Source organism: Lipotes vexillifer, unplaced genomic scaffold (genome assembly GCF_000442215.2).
Source record: "Lipotes vexillifer unplaced genomic scaffold, Lipotes_vexillifer_v1.1 scaffold308, whole genome shotgun sequence".
Taxonomy (NCBI): domain Eukaryota; kingdom Metazoa; phylum Chordata; class Mammalia; order Artiodactyla; family Lipotidae; genus Lipotes; species Lipotes vexillifer.
This window is the reverse complement of record NW_006792985.1, coordinates 4612424-4627786: the sequence shown is the minus strand read 5'-3', so window position 1 is coordinate 4627786 and position 15363 is coordinate 4612424. Positions and strand designations below refer to the sequence as shown.

General features: G+C 42.3%; 1 protein-coding gene across 4 annotated transcripts in view; it reads right to left on the bottom strand.

The window, feature by feature from the left end:
* Positions 1-1573: 1573 nt before the first annotated feature.
* EBF2 (EBF transcription factor 2) overlaps positions 1574-15363 on the bottom strand; it is a 197407-nt gene continuing 183617 nt past the window's right edge. Inside the window, exons 15-16 of one of the 4 annotated variants that reach the window (XM_007466176.1) lie at positions 7961-8128; positions 1574-2175 (exon numbers count right to left, since the gene is read on the bottom strand). In XM_007466176.1, coding sequence (XP_007466238.1) covers positions 2144-2175; positions 7961-8128 — 200 coding nt within the window. In that variant the 3' untranslated portion in view covers positions 1574-2143. The remainder of the gene's footprint in view (positions 2176-7960; positions 8129-15363) is intronic. The other 3 variants (XM_007466179.1, XM_007466177.1, XM_007466178.1) reach the window with 3 other exon arrangements.

The window sequence follows — 15363 nt, the reverse complement described above, 5'->3', positions numbered from 1 at the left end:
AGCAGGAATTACAAGTATGCCAGGTTTCCAAACCCTTGGATCATCATGTGCGTAGAAATAATATTTGGGTCATATTGGGTAGTTCTAGAATAGATTAAAGGCAAATAAGACCATTGGGGGTTGAACAGGTGTGAGCAAATGGAAGGGAGGCTGAATTTATGAAGTTGTCCAAAATTGGCTCAGATGCACTAAACATGTTTTTCCAGCAGAGCTGCATCAATTTCTAATAGAACCCCAACCAAGAAGCCCAAACTGAAGTCTGTATATAGACTATACTGTGGTGCCAATGAGTCAGCAAGGAGAACCCTCGTCTGGGCAAAAATGACATCCCTGTTGGCAATCCAGATAATTCTGGATACATCTCCAGGATCACACAGGCTTTCAAGACTTTACTCCATGTTAGCAGTTCCTGCAAGGTTTCTCCTGCTAAGAGCTAGTCCCAGGACTTACGGGTGCCTGTCGCAGGCCTGGGGAAATGCGTTGCTTGGAACACAGATGCCCCTACTCTCTGACCCTGCTAAGAATCTAGGTTTCCATTTCTTTGAAGATCAGAAGAGAGATTAGGGCTTTTAACATGCCTCTTCTGCACCCCATCCCATTCTTGCCTGGAAACTGTGTCAAGTTGAATACATATTTTTTTCAAGTGAGTTTAATGCCATGAAAGGGGAAATCTGCAGCGAGAAGAAAGGATGTGAACACCCTAAGATGGACGATGAAAAGTCCAAGAAACAGAGTCACCGTCTTCAAATCCAGTTTCTGAAGTTCTGTGGGGCTTAAATCTCTGTGCTGAACCAGGTAACCAAAGAGGAGGGAGGGAGGGGCTCTGAAAGGGAGATTCCACAGAGGCCACTTGTTTGGGAAAGTCACACGGCTTTGGCTGTCTTTAAGGTGAGACCCGTCTTTTCCCTGGGATGCAAAGCCGGGGACACACTAAAACATGGGAATTCTCTGCACTGCTCAGGGGAGAATGTTGAACGCTACTATAAATTTTAAAAATTATGTATTCACGAAGAGTGAATACCTAAAGGGACATGTCGACTATTTAGAAAGCAGACGGAGCTGGGAATGGATTGATGGGTTTGAGTATTTGTGTACGTGCATGGACTTGCATCGTTTCTGCATCGGGTTGTTCTACATAAGATACACGTTCTTGCCTGTGGGTCAGTAAAATGATGGAAAAAGAGGGGGATGCGGGATGGGGGATAAGAGTCTAGTAAGTAACTGCAGTAATAATCACACACCTTTTAAACTTGTTACTACATGTTTGCATCACTTCCATTTTACATCAGGAAGAGAAATTCCTCTCTCTTCCAAAAAGTTCTTAATTTCTACCTCTACTTACAATAAGTTACACGTTTATTTATTTAAATAATTGTAAACATTTAAAAATAATAATCACACACCTTTTAAACTTGTTACTACATGTTTGCATCACTTCCATTTTACATCAGGAAGAGAAATTCCTCTCTCTTCCAAAAAGTTCTTAATTTCTACCTCTACTTACAATAAGTTACACGTTTATTTATTTAAATAATTGTAAAACATTTAAAAATTTTTCCCTTTTTTTGTTTTTTTTTTTTGTTTGTTTTTTAAAGAGATTAAACTATAAGCAAACACACATACAACAACATTTCATCATTCAGTTCAGGTTTCATTTTAAGAAAGTCTTCCATGCTGGTACCCTGTTTTGTTCAATTTTTTTTTCTGCATAAACTAAATTGGTATCTGAAGGGCTTCATAGAAAATAGAAACTTTCAACTTCTTTTTTCCTACAAAGAAAAACAAATAGTATCCAAAATATTAAGCATGAATCGTTTGCCAATTTTTTTTCTTAAATATTTTACAAACATAGGAAGGTGGTTCTCATAATGTTCATAACAAAGAACTGCATTTCTGCTCTTAGCACTGACTACGTCAATGACATCTTTTGTCCTCGTTCCCAAGAGGGTCAGTTTGTGTAGTTACCATCAGAGCTACACAAGAAACGTGAGACCAGGTAAGAGGCAGCTCCTTGCAAACCCAGATCTGTCCATCATGTTCACGTGGGGCACAACTTTCCCCAGAGAGCTCCTAGTGCTTTCTTCATTACTGGTCCATCAGAGTGAGCAGTTTTGTGCTATAAGAAAGCAGTTCTTCCTCTTCTTTACATCGGGGGCACGACAAGTCCGGTCATGGCTGCAAGGGAAGAGTGGCACAGGCATGAGCCTTAGAGATTCTTTACATTAAGGTCTAGAAACCAGAGAGAGGGGCGGGGCCTGGGATGGACAGTCTGGTACCGTCCAGGGCGATGGTGCCCTCAGCTGATGTGGGAACCCATTTTCTCCAGGTCTGGTCTAGCAGACAGCCAATGAGAGGCACCAAAGCCTTACTGAGTCACTGAAACATAAACAGAGCTTGTTGAAGTTTTGCTTGAGAGGCCAAAAATTATGTTTTGCTTTGCGTTAATGGGTTGTATACACGACGTAAGAGACATAAACGTGTAAACTAAATTGTAATATATGTCTAATATATTTTTCACTATTAGACTAAAATAATTTCTAGATTATATGGTCGGAAGAGGAAAATAAATTCCAGGTGCCAAGCCTATTGAGTTACTTACTAGGCATCGTTTATAACAAATCGGACTTTCTATCCATCCTAGGTTTCTATCCATCCTAGCTGAAATTGGATGAGTTGTTGTTTTTTTCCTAACTAGCTCATCTTCCTTTGGGGCTCACTGCTGTATGTGATGTCCATCCACTAAGGGATGCTGATCCACTGGAACAAAAGACTTATTTAGTTCCTAATTTGCGAGTCACCCCAATCTCTACTCTTCACCCCCAATCCAAGCGCAGTGTCCAGCGCCCCTCTGTCAAGAGAATACTTCAAACGCCTGTCTGGGTGGCATCAGGTCCAAGGTTTCCCCTCGATATGAGAAATAAAGCAGCATCAGCACAATGTGGAAAAATCACACAGCAAAACGCAACCCTCTGGCCTTGGCTTTCGGGTGATGAACCCATCGAATTTTCACATTCTTGGAAACTGGCAGAATAGTTTCCTCGTGTCCAAACTTCACACTGCATCTAGAATTTGATCCTTTGAGTTTTATTGTCTAAGCCTCATCTAAAGGGCTTATCAAACATCATAGGAGCATTTTGCTGAACGGTGTTCACTAACCTGACAAGCAAATGGACAAAATTCTTCCTGCTGCTTCCAACACGTCTCTCTCTCTCTCTCCCTCCCTCCTTCCCTCCTCTCTCCCCCACCCCTCCCTTCCCCTACCCCTCTCCTCTTCCCTTTTCTCTCCTTGCCAGCCGGTCTTCTCAGGCAAAATTTGTCAGCCATCTATTTCCCTGACCATACAGCCTTTATTGAATGTTTGTGAGATCCAGATTAAGGTCTTACACAGCGGCGAGCAAACCCTTAATTATTTTTGCCTGTATTACTATATATTGAATCGATGTAACTTTTCAATAAAGGCAGTTCAATTCTGGACACTCCCCAATGATTTGGAGATAGAGCAACCCTGGTAATTATCCCAGAGTGTAGGAGGTATTTTATTTTATTCTTTTTTTTTTTTTTTTTCCCTGGAGGGAGCTGGAAAACGAATCTGGCACATAGTGCATACTATTATCTCGACGATCTATACTCATCAACTGTGAATGCCTGATAAATGAGGTAGAAGGTGGGGAAAATGAACACTGCATGTATAGCTCCCCAGCAGTAGGTTTTGGGCTCACGTTTTCAACTTTAACTTGTCTATTACACTTCAGGGTTTTTTTTTTTTTTTTTTTTTTTTTTTTTTTTTCCTGGAGGGAGCTGGAAAACGAATCTGGCACATAGTGCATACTATTATCTCGACGATCTATACTCATCAACTGTGAATGCCTGATAAATGAGGTAGAAGGTGGGGAAAATGAACACTGCATGTATAGCTCCCCAGCAGTAGGTTTTGGGCTCACGTTTTCAACTTTAACTTGTCTATTACACTTCAGACTCATCAGCCCCTTCATTTTCCTGCGTCCTCAGAGAGTTACCTAAGGAGCTTATTAAAAGGGCAGCGCCTCTCCAAGAACAGGATCCACTGCATGACTGAAGAACAGCAGATTTCATGGATTTCCCTTCTCCCTGGTCGCACACCAGGCACTGCGTGGGCTGCACTCTGCTCCGTGGTGACCTTGACTTTTTGCTTGTAGAAACCGTAGCCAACAGACAGAAAGCAGCAGTTATTTGGGAGGATCCTTAACTGCACTTCGTCCAATTTCTTTTTACCTTTGACAGTTTCATGGGAATGTCATAATCCCTCTTTGGTCCAGGTGGAAAGTTGGTGCGGGCGAACGGTGAAGAGAAGACCTATACTGCTTCTGTCCCCGGAGAGACAGCGGGCTGTCGGGGCGCAGCCTCTGGGGTCAAAATGTCTGAGTTCAAGTCATCAGTCACTGGCTGTGTGGCCCTGGGCAAGCTCATTAACTAAAAATGGTGATACCAGTATGACCTTCGCCTTTGGGTCACACGAGAGCCTGGAACAAGATAATTCCTATAAGGCACTTGGTTCAGCATCTTGCACGTGGGATCAAGGCACAGTCAGCGGGTCTCGGAGAGTGTTGGCTGCACAGTCCCTCTGTGGGTGACTAATACCACCTCAGCTTAGAGCAAGCGGAAAGAAACTCCCTCTCAGCCTGTGATCACCCTCCACCTCAGGCCACATTCACACCCTCCCGCTGTCCCTAAAGAGATGGAGCGTCCTGCCACTCAGCCCCCGTCACCCCAGGATCCCTTCATTCAGTGATTACAGGCGGCGTATTCGAGGTCGGCGTGGCTCTCTCCTTCTCTGCACCAACGGGACACCTGGTGATGCTGGACCTTGAACTGCTCAGTCACCGGTCCAAAATGAGGAAGAACCAGAGTGAAGGCTTCTGGAAGGCATCCTCTGTCAGCCCCAGCCTCTCTCTGCTGTATGAAATGTCCTTCACCTTTTTCCTACTTCTTTGCACACGTTGCTTCTCAACCACCTTGGGAGAGAGCGATCAGTTCTCCTGTTTAACAGGCTAGGAGACTGAGGCTCTCCGATGACAGTGACTGGTAGGGATGCACTGGTACAGCCTGCAGTGTCTGCTGAAGTCACGGTCCGTGTTCTTCCCACAGTTGGTAGCCTTTGAGGTTCTCCTCGGAATCCTCTCCTATTTCTCCACACGCTACTTTGTATTTTCGTAGTTCTTTGTTTTTCAGTCTCCAGCTCCTAAGTTAAGTGTTGCTGTCTGCTTCCCCTTCGCCGTTTCCTCCTCCATCCCGGCCCCCATCTTTCTCCTCAAGGTTAAAATCACCAGGGCAATTCGGAGGGAGCTGCAGGACCTCAGAGAGGCTCAGGACTTCTCAGTGATTCTATAGAAATGAACTAGAGCCCAGGACCTGTGCCTGTGTGTAACCAACACAACTGTCACTCCTGCACACACAGTTAAGAATGTGCTGCTCAGACACTCTGTCACTGGTAGTGACAGAAGCTCGCATGGCTGAGGACCCTAGAGGGGGTCTTCTGGCTATTTCAGCTGCTGCTGCCTCCACCAGGAAACCTTGCTGTGACCACACAGACCGTTCCAGCTCTTTGGGACAGCTGCACCCTGACCAGGTGACGCCACAGGGGCCCTTGGGCATGCAGCCACTAGCAGGGTGGGGGTTCCAGGCCATGGCTGCCAGTGAAAGCTTTGTCCTGGCCTCCCTGCGGGCTGCAAGCTGGACAGGCCCCACAGATGGGTCTCCCTGGACAGCACAGACCCAGAAGGGTCTGAGTCAACCAGCTCTGCTCCCCTGACTCAGTCCCTGCGTGAGAGAGGGGCTGGGGGAGGGGTGGCAAGTGGCAGTCAAGTTGTACTTTTCTTCCTCCAAGCGAGGCTGAAAATACTTGCAGGAGTTGCCTGGAATGAAGGGAGGGCTGTACCCCTCCTGCTGTCCTCCTGCACCTGCGCTTGCCCTGTGCCCTTAGTCTTTGTTGGGCCTCTCACTCTGCATTTCCCCAATGAAACCTGTGTGGCCCCCGCCAGGAGTTTTGTGTGTTTTTTAAAATTTTTTCTTGGAGTCTAGTTGATTTACAAGGCTGTGTTAGTGTCTGCTGTACAGCAGAGTGAATCAGTTATACGTACACATATATCCACTCTCTTTTAGATTCTTTTCCCATATAGGCCATTGCAGAGTATTGAGTAGAGTTCCCTGTGCTATACAGCAGGTCCTTAGTAGTTATCTATTTTATATATAGCAGTGTGTATATGTCAATCCCAATCCCCCAATTTATCCCTCCTCCCCTTACCCCCTGGTAACCATAAGTTTGTTTTCTACATCTGTGACCCTATTTCTGTTTTGTAGATAGGCACGAGTTCCTTTGTACCCTTTTTTTAGATTCCACATATAAGCCATATCATACAATATGTGCCTTTCTCTTTCTGACTTACTTCACTCAGTGTGACAATCTCTAGGTCCATCCATGTTGCTGCAACCCTGCCAGGTTTAAGGGACATGACCAAAACCATAGTACTTGGAAAGGGGAGTCATACTGCTGAAGGGGAGATAGGGAAGGGGAATATGCAGCAAAAATTCAGCAATTGTTTTCCTATCCCAGTCTGGAGGTGAAGCCATCGTGGGAAAAGTTCTGAGCATGTCCCCTAATGACAGGCTAGAAACCACTGGCCTTTGTTGGGAGGTGCGGCAGGTGGAGACGCTTAGCTACAGGCTGAGCCTGTTTCTCTCTGGATCTGACATCTGGATAAAAAGCAAATACATATATATATATTTTTTTTTTTTTTTCATTCAAATATACAGATGTTTCCAACTATTCCCATGCATGTAGACCCAGCTGCTTTGTCTAGTTAGAAGCAAAAGAATTTTTTAGGGGCTCTTCTGAGGGCTGGGCTTTCAACTCTTATTTCACAGTTTGTCTGTCAAGTCACTTGACTTCAAGGAGGTACCGTCGCTCTAATGGTAGAATGTGTCAGGAAGCTGACGTACCTCCCAGAGCTGTGCTTGGCCACAACGGGTGAGTGCACCCTCACGGGTGTCCCCGAAGGCTCGGGAACCCCTGCGCAATCATAAAGCCACTAGGCAGATGCTATTCCAGGGACAGCACAGCCCATTTGAGGCTCTGCTGACCTCAGAGGCTTTGATCCACGAGGGGTTAACCAAACCAAACCTCTGCCCTCTTTGGTTTTATCCAACACTGCTTGCCGTGAATGTTTTCATGTCAAGACGCAGGGAGCTGCCTAAAAATAATGTGGGTCGTTAAGCTCCCTGGCGTTCAGCAGTTTCCAATTTGCTCTTTTGCCATCAGCTGCCTCCCATTCACAATGAGATGATTAGATTCTCATGTACTCATCACATTCGTGCTATGTCATGTCATATTATATTTTAGGACATTGCTCAAAAATGGGTTTGACGGGGGATATTAATGTTTGTTCTTAGACCCAGTATGTCTTTTTTTCTTTCTTCCCTACCCCACCCCTGATCAGGCACCTGCTATCAATTTGACCAGCATGTAACCAGAATTCTCAGAACTTGCTCGTGGCTCCTGACGGATCTTGTTCGTTCGTGCCATGGGACTGGGAATGCACTGCAGATGGCAAGCTGATTCGGTAAGCAGTAGTCACCATGTGGCATCTGCTGTGGTGGCCAGGCACCTTCTGGGAAATAGTGACATGGCCTTGTGAAAAGCAGAGGTCTGGGGAGTCCGATGCTCCTAGAGGGTGTATGTGACCCCACCATAGTTAATTTGTGTCCTTGCAGAGTTGTCCGACTTCTCTGTTATTCCCCCATCTTGCTCTTGGACAGAGAACTAGCCCAGTTGTACAAGTCATTCGGGTCTCATGATGAAAACACCAAAGCATCTCCTTGTAGGTAAATGGCTAGAGATACAGAAGGATGCTGAGCTGTTTGCTCTTACTTTGCTGACCCTGTGGCACATGTATCATGCCGATACCCAAGGTGCTACTTTGCTTACCTCTGAATCCATTTCCATTGCCACTGGAGCAAGCAGGTGAAGGGGAGCCTTGGGGCCTGATGACGGGGGCGAAGGCACTCTTCTGTTTGACAGCAGGAAAAACTGAAGAGGAAAATGGGAGGATGGAGGACGTGCTGGAAGATCCAACAGTGGGACTTGATGACATGACTGGAAAGCAAATGCACAATCCTTTTTTAGAAAGAGAAAGATCTAGGAGTTAAGTTCTTTCTTCAGTACATACAACCTCCACACATTGATTGAGAAATTACGAGTTTATTCCAGGCATTGTTCCTGATTCCAGGGATTCAAAAAGTAGTTGAATGTGACAAGGTCCCTGCCCTGTCCCGTGGGAGGAATAAACAAATAAAACAACTAATAGGGTCGTTGTCCTGTTGGAGGAGTGTCCACGACGCTGAGATACAGCGGGCAGAGTGCTTTTCTGCCTGGAAGAGTCAGGAAAGCGTCAGCAGGAGATGAAATTGTGATAGGTCTCAATCCACAAGTAGACGCTCGACAAGAGAAGGCTAAGACCAACAACTGAAAAACTATCCAGTCTACTAAAAAACAGAAACCTCTTTTTTTTACCCTAAAAAGTAGTCCTGTCTGGGAGCCATGTGCTTCCCTGGCAATTCTCAGGGCACCAGAGGTTTGATCTGTAGGGTTGGCATCTTCCCTGAATGCACCATCTCTATGGGCCACTTCCTCATTAAATGTAAAAGTTTATTAACATTTAAGAGATTACCTCCTTCTTCCTCTACTTTCAGAGCCCCTGGGAAATAAAGCTGCAAGTCAGCCTCCTCTGATGTGATGTGTAGAAAAAAGATACCAATATTAACATTAAAGCGACTTAAAGGAAGCCAAAGACTAAGTGTTGTGGATTTCCAGGAAAAATAAAGGCAATTTACACAACGAGGGGCCCCATGTCTTAATGTCCGACACTCCACCAAGTCACATCATTACAAGAAGATAGTCTTCTCCTAGGTTCTACTTGCTCGAGACAGGGGTAAACTTGAGTTCACAAGGGTAGAATTGTTCGAGATAGCATTTTATAGTATGAGGTCAAGTTTCAGGGGCTCATTTTAGCATAATGTCCAGAATTCTGAACTCTCCAAGTCGCATGACTCGGTAAAAGAATTACTGGAATGTAATGGCAAAGGCCGTGACAAAGGCTAAGAGTGCTGACCTCTGCGTCATATCATCAGTGGTCCAGATACTCCACAAAGTGAATCTGAAAGTGAGAACATGAGTGCGACTTACGGCTCAAAGACCAAGTACGAGGTGTATTGGAAGACTCCATCCCCATTTCCCCCCCTCTCCATACAAAGATAGACTTTGGGCTGTGTTCACAAACTGCCTATATAAAGCAATCATACAGCGTACCTCCAATATGATGTCTTTTACAGCCGTACGACAAACCAAAGACTTCAAAAAAAAAAAAAAAAAAAAAAAGAGCTTTATCTAAAAACTTCTTATCCTGAAGTGGTCCTGATTTAAAGGGCAGTGCAGAAGGAAGCATCCGAATACATCTCGGTCTTTCCACAAGTAATATGGATCAAAAGAAAATAATGGTGGTACCGATATATATAGAATGAATAAACAAGGTCCTACTGTGTAGCACAGGGAACTACATTCAATATCCTGTGATAAACCATAATGGAAAAGAATATGAAAAAGAATGTATATGTATGTATAACGGAGTCACTTTGCTATACAGCAGTAATTAACACAACACTGTAATTCAACTATGCGTCAATAAAAAAATTAAAAAGAAAATATTGGAAAGGAGGAAAAAATCCTTAAAGAATCTCATGTAATACTTGAAGATGCAAATGAAGAAGAAATCTGGCTAATTCACTATTGTTATGGGAGAGGATACAGGTTTAAGCACTGAGAATGGATCTTATTCGTAGTTCTAAGTCAGTCTCCTCTTCTAGCCTTGGTTTTAGCGTCGGTGAAACGTGTGTGTGTGTGTGTGTGAGCAGGGTGGGTGGGTGAGTCCTCTCCTCTTTCTGTAAGGCACAGAATCAGAGGCCAAAGGAACGCTGAGAATCAGGAGCCCCTGATTCTGACCACCATCGAATCTCTGCCATACTATGTGATCCATGCGAGCACCAAAATGGCACCTTGGTTTCTGAGTCTGCAATAAGCATAATCTCCCCTCATACACCGTGATAGAGGAGGGTTTTTATAATGTGAATTAGACACACACACACACACACACACACACACACACACACACACACAATTCCATGTATGTTCAGCATATGACTCACTTTTACAAATACTGTAAAAGTTCTTTTACAGTTACTGTTCTTTTACTGTTACTGTTCTTTTCTAGTAACAGATCTAAAAGCATGCTCATTAGCATGGCCACCTCTCAGTGGGAAAGGAGTCACTTCAGGCTTCACCAAGTGGTGTAAAAGAATTGTTACAGAGTTGAATAGGCACAGAGCTGTAACATGCCCATTTAAAATATTTTTAACAGAATTTTTGTAAAATGTCAAATTACATCCAAATTTAAAATTTAATGAGGCTATAATAAAAAGCCTAAAGGAAATTTTAATCTGTGTGTGTCAAACAAACATAACTTCTATATTTATCTATTTAAAACAACAACAACACTGTTAGAGCCAGAAAGTTTTGTTAAAAAAAATTTTTTTAAGGAGGCGTTTGTCTTAACAGATATTAAAACTTAGGATAAGCCTACACAAATGAAATCAGTGTTATACTACCATAGAAATAGGCAGACAAATCCTTGGAGAAAATAGAGTCCAGAAACAGACCTGAGTATACATGAGAATTAGAACTTAATAAAGGTGACATTTCAAATTAGTGGGGAAATAAACACATGGGAACAATACGCTAGCCATTTGGAGACAAAATTTAGAGTGCTTCCTCGTGTTAAACACGAAAGTAAATCTAAGTGGATTAAACAGTTATTTGTAAAAGCAAAATTATAAAGGAGCTAGTAGAAAAATTAGGAAGTTATGTGATTTACCTAATCCTTTCAACCCCCAAACCTAAACAGAACATCATAAGACATGACAAAAATATTTCTGTAACACATACAGAAAAGGCAAATGACAACTTAGGAAAAATATCTGTCATAATTATTTAGATATATTCAGACTCTCGGTAGCTAGTAAGCTTTTTGTAAATTAATCAGAGAACATCCCACTAGAAAAATGGGCAAGGGAAGTGAAAAGGAATGTCACAGAAGGAAAAATGAAAATGACCAAAAGGCTATTTATAGACCTATAAATGGTCAAACCGATTAGTAATCATATGTAAATTAAAACAGTAATGAGATGTTGTTTTCCACTTGCCAAATTGATAAAGATTAAGAAAAAATTAAGAGGGCGGGGAAACAGATACTATTCCTTTTCTAAGGGGAGTAGTAACCTCTCTGGAGGGACTTCAATAATATGTATCAAAGTATTTGAAAATGTGCATGTTTTTAACCCAGTAATTTAATTTCTAGAAATTAATCCCAAGGAGATAATCATAAATGTGCGACAACAACAACAAAAAAAGCCAAGGGCGTTTTTATAGTCTTGAAAAACTGGGAAATAAGTGACCAGCAATAGGGTAAACTATATTAGGTCCATAAAATGGACCACTATGCAAACATTAAGACTAATATTGGAAAAGAATATTTCATGGCACGGAAAGATACGCCTCCTCAGATGACCAAAGCAGATTACACAATAACATAGACAATGAGCCCACTTTTATTTTTTAAAAAATACACAAATCAAAAGTCTAGAAGGATGTGGTACACATCCAAATTTTTAATGACGATATCTGGCTGACAGAATTGTGAAGATTCTTAAGTTACCTTCTCTTACTCGTCTGTATTTTCAAAATTTCCTACAATGAACATGTATTACTTTTGATGTAGCAGAAAGCAGCAAAAGCTGCTAAAAGAAACAAGCGGAAGATCTCTATTTCTTTGGGGAAAATATAATAGAATCCTGAGCAATAGGCATAGTAGCTTTCCTGGATGTTAATGTGCCTCTTTGATCTAAGGCTTAACTGCCTGTAAACAAGGTTGTCTGTTAACTGTTCTTTCACAAATTCCTGGGAGAAGCTTGTTGATCGTAGTTAACTTTGCAATGCAAACGCCACTCCTAATATCTCTTCTCCATTCTTAGGACACAGGTCTGCACTGATGGATTTTATGGAGCCTAGCTTCATATCTGTGACTGAGAATTTTGCCATTTTTCTTCCGCTCTCTTTTTCATTGATCTTATGGCTGAAACCCATTAGCTGTGCATCAGAGCAGACGCTGTCATTTTCAAAATGTATCTATCCATAACTGCAAGGCTATACTTTAAAAGTTAACCATGGTTATCTCTGCACAGAAATAAAGTGTGTCATTTTTCTTTTCTTTTTTACATAGGCGTGCTTTTCAATGCGTCTACAGTGAGAATGTTACAGTTGTCATAGGATATTTTTTTTCCTTTCTGAAGAAAAAGACAATAAGAAATACACCAAAATATTAACAAGGTGTTTTTTTACGATGGGAGTATACTTTCTTTTACAAACTATTTCCACATGTTCTAAATGTTCTACCATAATCATTTAACACTCTACAACAGAAAATGTCTTGATATTTATTTTTGAAAACATGAAAATATTGAGGCCTGGGACAGACTCTAAGACTATATAACTGAAGTAGGAATCCCTGAGGCCAGGGGTGAAGGATTCTGTCTGTATGGACCCTGTTCCAAACTTTGCATGTGCTTGGTGGCTGTTCTACTTTGGAAGAAGTGGTCCCTTGGGTGTTGCAGGCTTGTTGAGTAGAACATCTCTGGGGACACCAGAGTGTACTGTTTTAGGAAAGTTGATCACACATACTTGAAATTGAAAATTTCTCTGGACACCTCTCTCTGTGGATAGAGGCCAAAGTAAAGGCAAGCACTTCTAGCCCAGAAATCTCTGTGAACATGGGGAGTTAAGGAAAAACCACTTTTCTTCTTCTAAGGATTGATTGGCTTGCACCGTCCCAGCTGGAACTCACCAGGCACACATCCTCCTCTGCATCGAGCCATTGCATTTGTTGGCGCTAAGGGGTCTGTCAGCGTTTCATTATAACCTCCTATTGTCAGGGGTTTAGAATTCAGCCATAAAAACTTGCACTGAGCTGGAACTTGGCACATACTGCTACCGCCAGGAAGTGAAGTTTGTATGTGAAATTGAAAAAACATCTGTTTGGCCATTTTTGAAGTGGTGTGAGAGCAGAAACAGTAAAGATGCAGGTTTTTGATACTCTGCGTTGGCCGTCATGCAAGTCAACTTGACTGAGAGGTTTGACTTTCTTTCTTTTTAACGTCTCTGGCAAGTGATTGCTCCGTGGCATGGCCCAGCCACATCAGACTAGTTTAAAAAATAAAATGAAAAATCAGAGAAGGGCGTTTTCAGACACAAGCAACTGAACTGACGAAATGGTATCCCCCTGAGCTTTTTAATTTTTTTTTATTTAAAACAATTTCCCAGAGAATTTGAGACTTAGCTGGGTAGAAATACAGGTCACGTGCTATTGTAATGAACTCCATAGGGTATTCAGTATTTTTGCAGTAGGGGATTTTATTGTAATGAATGCACTGTTTGGAATTCCATTCCCAGTCTGCAATTCCTTCAGACCGTTCCTCAGAAAAGGAAGGTGCAAGGAGTCTCACAGACCCAGCAGGAAACAAGAGGACATTCTCTGCTGTGTTTCCCACTCCCTCTGGGCAGGGCACCTTCCTCCTCCTATTTTGTGTATGCTCTCTTGTTTTAGTGGGTGACTTGAAGACAGGGTGTTACTATTTTTCTTGTGGCAGTGGGACTGACTGATCAAGAAAGGATAGTGTTAGGAAGTTGTCACTTGCCGGAGTGGGAAGGGTCCCTTTCTGCCAAATGAATTATCTAGTAAGAAACATCAAGCCATCCACACCAGATGGGCAATTTCATTCATCCATTCACTCTCTCTCTCTGTCTCTCTCTTTCTCTCTGTCTCTCCACCCACACCCCACCCACTCCTTCCTGTCTTTTTTTTCTCTCTCCCTCACCCATCACCACACTAAACACTATATTTATTGTTATATTAACCATTTTTGATCTACAAAAATGAGAATTTCACATGGTTCAACCATGTATGTATGATTGAACATATGAAATTACACATTTTGGAAATAAAGAAGAGGTGGTTTCATACGGCTCAGCCTAATAATGTGTTATAAAGACATGAAATATTTTTAATATTACTGAATAATTTAAAAACATGATATCCTGAATCTGATGACCTATGATCTAGCCACATTTTTACTGTTTATTGGCAATGAACCCTTGAGTAAGTCATTTAATAACCCTTCATATCTTAGAAGGGAAAATGATGATGATACTAGTGTAATAAATTATATTAATAAATATATAAACATGTAAATTATATACATAATAAATTATTATGATTATTATATCCATATTATATGGTTGTGAGGATCTGATTGGACTCTATTGTGTGAACATGCTTTTTAAGCTGTAAGGTAGAATGTGACTGGAAATTACTCTTACTGTTGTGACCGTTATCATGTGACGTTATTTACACAATGGCTCTCTTGCCCTTGTCTCACTTGCAGGGGCTATTGAAGATGTGGTCCCTTCTGCACATAGGGTACCCTCTCCACAAGGATGCATGGGAAAAATCTCTCCAAGGTCTCAGCCACAGCAAAATCAGGTTTCTCTTGAGCGGCTGCTACTACAACAACTATTGCTACTAATAATAATGTGTGGACATAAAATTTTATAACAAATAGTGTTTGTCTGTCTCTTTGCTTTACCATGTTGTAAGCCTCCGAACCAAATTAATGACTCCCTTGAATAGACCAAACGGCATCCATACTAACCCTTGGATTCATCTAATTTTCTGATACACATTATTTTCTTTTATCTGTTTGTTTCTTATAGTTTCTATTTTACACTTTCATACTGCCCATCTGACTATTAATATTGCCCCAGAACGTTTTTGGAACAAGAGAAGGTTAAAAACAAGTAAGTAAATAAATAAATAAGTAAAGCAAGCAACAGTTTGGTTTCCTCGGTCCCTCTGATCTCATTCATCTAATTGGCCATCTGACAGGACACCATGAAGAACTCATGTCTTTCTTTGCAGCAGCGAGATTTTAGTTGTCCTGGGAGAACCAGCCTCTGCTGCTTGGCTACTGTGTCTTCACCGCACTTAGTAGAGTGTTGAGTGTAATGAATTGAACAGATAACCCAGAAGTAACTCCTGGATGTGTGTCCCCAGGGAACCACAGGCCCAAAGGCTGAGAGCGGTGGCCTCCAGACCCTTGGCACCACTTCCCGAGCTGCGGTAGAAATGGCCTTGGCTCGCCCTTGTTCCTGGCACGAGGGAACCGCTC